A 6,065-nucleotide genomic window follows, 5' to 3' on the forward strand; every position below is an offset into this window, starting at 1 on the left:
TATATATATATATATATATATATATATATATATATATATATATATGCTGGTTTGGTTTGCAGCAACCAAATTAAAAAAAAACACAGTATGTGAGTTCTTGGTAAACCATTTCCATCAGTTGTAGCTATTTCACTTTAAAAATATCTCTAATGTCTTTTAGAAATGCAGTATCTTTTCCTTCATTTCATATACTGCTAATGTTCTCCAGCTGAAGATGAATGTCACTCATTTCTCACTGCCATCATTTATAAATTTGTGATTTTTTTTTTAACTGAGTAAAAAGTCTAGTATTTTCGTCACCTGTTACATATACTTGATAATCCTTAATAAAATTAAAATGTCAGTCAAACTGTGCCACAAAATCCAAAATATAACCTAGGAATTCTTTCTAATAGACATTTAACAATTTGACTGACTATTCCTATTTCACCTGAGATATTCTTTAATTTACATTTGTTGACCATCAAAACCATTTTAATTATAATTCTATAGATTGACACAAAACCATTATTATTTTTTTTTTTTTTTTTTGGAGTATGTGTGTGTGTGTGACCTTTGGAAATGTGGTGTGCGTGAGAAGACCCGGCAAGCCAAGTGAGACCTAAATCCAAGGCCTCTTCCAGGATGCGTATCTTCCTACATTGGACACTAAACTCCGCTTGTGAAAACCTGTTGAGGCAAGGGAAATCAAACTAATTTCGACGGCTGGCACCCATGCCAACATTGTCTCCTTCATTGGACATGGAACTCGGCTTGCAAAGACCTGTTGAGGCAAGCAAAAGCGAAGCGAAAACGTGATGGCACGTGTAAAGACATTCGAGTGAGATCGTTACCAGTGCCGCTGGACTGGCTCCTGTGCAGGTGGCACGTAAAAGACACCATTTCGAGCATGGCCATTGCCAGTACCGCTTGACTGGCCTTCGTGCCGGTGGCATGTAAAAGCACCCACTACACTCTCGGAGTGGTTGGCGTTAGGAAGGGCATCCAGCTGTAGAAACTCTGCCAAATCAGATTGGAGCCTGGTGTAGCCACCTGGTTCACCAGTCCTCAGTCAAATCGTCCAACCCATGCTAGCATGGAAAGCGGACGCTAAACGACGACGATGATGATATATATATATACAATTTAAAAATAGGATAAAATCTTTTATAAGAATTTATCAAGTAGTTAGCGTGAAAAACCTTATGATGAAAAAAATGTATTAATTTGAAACACATAAATAAATAAATATATATATATCATCATCATCGTTTAACGTCCGCTTTCCATGCTAGCATGGGTTGGACGATTTGACTGAGGACTGGTGAAACCGGATGGCAACACCAGGCTCCAGTCTGATTTGGCAGAGTTTCTACAGCTGGATGCCCTTCCTAACGCCAACCACTCAGAGAGTGTAGTGGGTGCTTTTACGTGTCACCCGCACGAAAACGGCCACGCTCATATATATATATATTAAGGGCATTACTATACATAAATGCTTCACACTAGGAGGGACTCTTAAAGTCAAAACTACCATAATAAACACATTGTACCGATGTACGATGTGTTTATTATGGTAGTTTTGACTTTAAGAGTCCCTCCTAGCGTGAGGCATTTATGTATAGTAATGCCCTTAATATATATATATATATATATATATATATCTGTGTGTATTTGAAACCAAAGGAATGATAGAAAAAGTAAACTTTGACAGGTATTGAACTCAGAGCACTGAGGTAAGAGAAGAATTAATATAAAACCTTTAGTCTAGCGCTCTACCATTTCTTCCATTCCACTGCTCTGAATTACAATAAGCTGCTTTATTAGAAGCCTGTTGATTCTAGCATATATTACATTTTGGAAATAGAAGTGCTGAAAATGTGTTATGGTAACTTCTTGGCATGTCTCAGTCTGCAACTGTTTCTATTTTCAGTTACCTATTCTGCTAATGTCATGGAGGAATGATATGATCATCACAACTTCCTATTTGTCATTCTTTGAATAAAATTCTGTTTTGTTATTTTTTTAAGATAAATATGTAAATGTTTGTCGTTTGTCCTTTTAATTATTTTATATTACTTTTTCTCTAGCTTGTGTTATTGATTTTGCAAATTGGCAGAACAAGTAACTTCAAAGAATCATGCTCGTCCTATGATCAATGAAATGGGAATAAAATCTTTCAGCCAAGCAGTCTGAGGTTAGCACAGTTATGTAGATTGACTAAGAATACAATACAATGTTTCTAATTAGATTAGCATTTTGTAATTAAAAAAAAATATGATATAGAACAAATTAAGTCCAATTATCATCATTATCACAAATCCTTTAAACAGGAAGGGATCTTAGGGTTTACTCCTGAATACACTTTTTGTCTGAAGTATCTATTGAATAATTTCATTCTACATTTGACAGATGTTCAGCATCAATAATGATTACATTAAGTTATTGCAGATTTATTTCAGCACCCTGTTATATACTTTCCATTTTTGTTATGTGAGATACGTGACTAGATTACATAACAACCGAGAAAGTCTAATTTAATTCACTTAGAAAACTCTTATATAACAACTGGAGTTTTTTATAAATTGAGTAGTGACATCAGCAGAAATCTAGTCAATTATATTATATGCTAACAACTGCTGGTTGTTTGAAGGATGATATCACCACAGATCTGTCCAGTTAGATTTGCTGAGAAGCATATAAAGGAAACTAATTCTGAAAAGAAGACAGAGCTTCACAGGCAGCAGCGTGAATGTCAGGGGTTTAGTGTTGTAAGCTATAGAGTATAATAGCTGGTGAATTCTTACATTTAGCAGAGTTTCCACAGTTATGATTGTCAAAATGCTGTGTTGTAAAAAGAACCATCTGCACTAACGCTAGCACAGGCATATTCTTGTTTTTGTTTTTTCTTAAAACCCTCTACTGCTATGAAGAGAACTAACTGATATTACTTTTTCTTTTCTTGGAACTGTTGCATTCCATACAAACTTTTAACAATAAAATAGATTATGAATTGAAAACACACAAGTTCTCTTTATTGTTAGATCCACTTATTCATTTTTGTAACTAGATGATTCTATTCCAGCTTATTTTTGGCAAAGCTGCAATCTACAGAAAAGCAATATATTATTCAAGCATTTTATGATTACCTTTTTAAAAGAAGAAAATGAAGAAATTGTATCATAAATTTCATTCACCTTGTGAGGGACAGTACAAAATATACAAATATATATATATATTTTAGGGTACAAAAATTGAGTTAAGGATGTTGATTTATTGGATCCAAAACTCCAAAGAGTACAGAAGAACAGACAACTCTGAAGCACAACTTGTGCTACTAAAATTCATTTCTTTGAGTTCTGTGGATTTCATCAATCCAGAAACTTTACATTCATCTTCTTTTGGGTGGTATGGCAGAAGTTTTTCAAATAAATTGAAAAAAAAAAAAGAAAGGAAAAACAGCTGCTGTTATCAGAAATCACATTACACCTTCTTCATCAGGTGGAAAAAGCAAGATGTAGGTGTATACTTCTTCACAAGATCCTAATGCTGATTCATGACTATGAAGGTTAGAAGTATGAGAACATGAAACTTCAGTTTTCTTGGGAGTGATTTTCTTGTTACAATCATTGATTGACTGAAAGATATTCTCCATGACCAGCAACATTCACTGCAACAGCCACCCCACCTCACAGGGTACATTTCTCAGATAGGCCGTTACCCCAATTTTGCAGAGGGGATCAACAGTGCAGGGTCCAAGAACACCTGCAGTTTTGACAGCAACCTGTACAAAAAGTAGCAGCCAGTCAGACTCCTGTATTTGTTCAGTTTCCTTTCCTCTGCATTAAGTGTGGAAGATACCCAGGTCTGTTGTTGATGCAGCAAGGCTGGAGTAATAATAATAATAATAATGCACATGTAACTCCCTCCCCGCCATGTTCAGCTTCTTAATTTCCCTCTCCCAGCTACTGCTTAATTCGCCCTTTTTTTTTTCTTTTCCTTTGTGAGGTAGTTATGGGTTGTTTTCTCTATAGTTTGATAATTTATGCTTTTAATGGCCTTTCCCCCCACCTTTTTCTTCCGGTGAAAACATGCTGTTAGTACAATACAATATGTAAGTTAAAAAAGAAAATAACAAAAGATTGAGTTTCAAATAAACGGAGGGGGAGTAAGAGAAAGGAAGGGAGAGGGTGAGACAGCAAATTAACAAACATCGGTCATATGCTGGCTAGTTGCAGCAAGTTACTGAATCCGAAATCTGGGTCTGTGCAATAATTATGTCGTCGCAAGAATCATGTGTTGCTGGTAAGTCTATAATATTATCTGTTATCTACATGAAAAATTTTGATGTAAGTTGCTTTTAATTTTGTGTGAGTTGGGCGATGTATTTTTCAGTATCAAACACTTCGCCTCTCAGATAGTTGCATATTTATTCTATCCATACCACCTCTATATTTATTCTCTGTCCTGCTGGCTTGTTTTCAATTAAGTTGTGATTTGTGTTGAAGTTTGGTCGGATCTGTGAATCGAACTTGTGGAAGAAATTCGCTGACACCCAACAATTTCCAGGTAACCTGTCCGTAAGGGATGTTCACGATTGGAGCGCTTTTTAACACAGACTGGATAGGTATAGTTGAAATGTTAAAAAGACAAAAAAAAAAAGACAAACAGAATTGTCACGATTGGAATACTTTTCAACAGACACATGTCTGCATGCGCAAGAATGAACCTTTATTTCCTATTTCGGTGCCAAATATGCGGGACATCTTGTAATTTTATTTCTTAAATTCTACGAAGTAGTAAAAAAGGACCGCGTTATTTCGAAGAAATTTAGGGAGGAATGTATAAAAATATGACTTACTTGAAATACCAAAACGGACACGAAATATTGTTTACTATAGGGAGCAAAAAAAGAAAAAAAACTTTCATTTTTAAAGTATGTGTATTACGAGGATGTATGAGAGAAAGGGGTTAGTATTTAATTTAAAATATCAAAATCCATTTTAATACGTAATAATGTGTAAGATCCAGCAATGTTTTTATTCTTAATGTGCGTTATGAGATGAAAACCCTTCCAAAACAAGAGTCAACAGAAATTAGGAACTTTCTGTTAGCAACCACTGCAGTACCACCTCTGTGGTTGCAGTATTTCGATATAATCGAAATATCGCCTTAATTCCGAATTAAGATGTTATCACCTTTTATGTCTTTTTAGTACTTATATTGGTACTATGTAATGTTTTTTCTTTTTTTTTTTTTGTCCTAAACAAAAACTGTAACGTTAAAAGTTTTTTTTTTAAAACTTTAATTAGCTGTCTATTTATTCAGATTATTTAACAGTTACATTTATAACACATATGTATATGATACAAACCACATTAAAATACAAACATGAGCGAGGAAAGAAAAAAAGAAAAAGAGGATGAAAAAATATCAGTTTAATACTAAGTCCTTCAATTGGTCGCACACAACAATGCACGTGTATTTATTTGTTTATGTTTCGGAAGAAGATCGTCGCTTTCCCTAAAATTTTTTATATATGTGAGGTGGGGTGGGGGTAGGGGATCTTTTCAAGTCGGCGTAAAAGCGAAAGAGACAGAGAGAGCGCGATTGGATCAGCGAAGTTCTTTTGAAGTTGGTATGCCGTGTGTGTATGTTTGATGGGGTGTGCGAGACAAAATATGGTGTGTATCTGAAGTTCTTTTGTTAGTGTATGTGATGAGGCAGAGAGAGCAATGATGCTGGTGTGTGTGTGTGTGTGTGTGTGAGAGAGAGAGAGAGGTTATGTATGTATGTATATATACATAGATGTATATAAACGTAGATGTGTATATATATATATATATATATACACACATATCTGTATACGCATTATATATATACATCGATATATGCATACATATATACACATATCTATATATGTATTATATAGATATCTATATGTACACACACACACATATATATATATATACATATCTGTATATGCATTATATATATACATCAATATATGCATACATATATACACATATCTATATATGTATTATATATATAGATATCTATATCTATATATATATATATATATATAT

At 34.2% G+C, this 6,065-nt stretch overlaps 1 protein-coding gene across 2 annotated transcripts in view; it reads left to right on the forward strand.

The window, feature by feature from the left end:
* The first annotated feature begins 3,887 nt into the window (after positions 1-3,887).
* The window catches only part of LOC106871732 (3-oxoacyl-[acyl-carrier-protein] reductase FabG), a 12,206-nt gene continuing 10,028 nt past the window's right edge, over positions 3,888-6,065 (forward strand). Inside the window, exon 1 of one of the 2 annotated variants that reach the window (XM_014918347.2) lies at positions 3,888-4,284. In XM_014918347.2, the coding sequence (XP_014773833.1) occupies positions 4,257-4,284 (28 nt within the window). In that variant the 5' untranslated portion in view covers positions 3,888-4,256. Of the gene's footprint in view, positions 4,285-4,381; positions 4,950-6,065 lie in introns of those variants that run through there. The other variant, XM_014918346.2, reaches the window with a different exon arrangement.

The sequence above is a fragment of the Octopus bimaculoides genome, chromosome 2, assembly GCF_001194135.2.
Source record: "Octopus bimaculoides isolate UCB-OBI-ISO-001 chromosome 2, ASM119413v2, whole genome shotgun sequence".
Classification (NCBI taxonomy): Eukaryota; Metazoa; Mollusca; class Cephalopoda; order Octopoda; family Octopodidae; genus Octopus; species Octopus bimaculoides.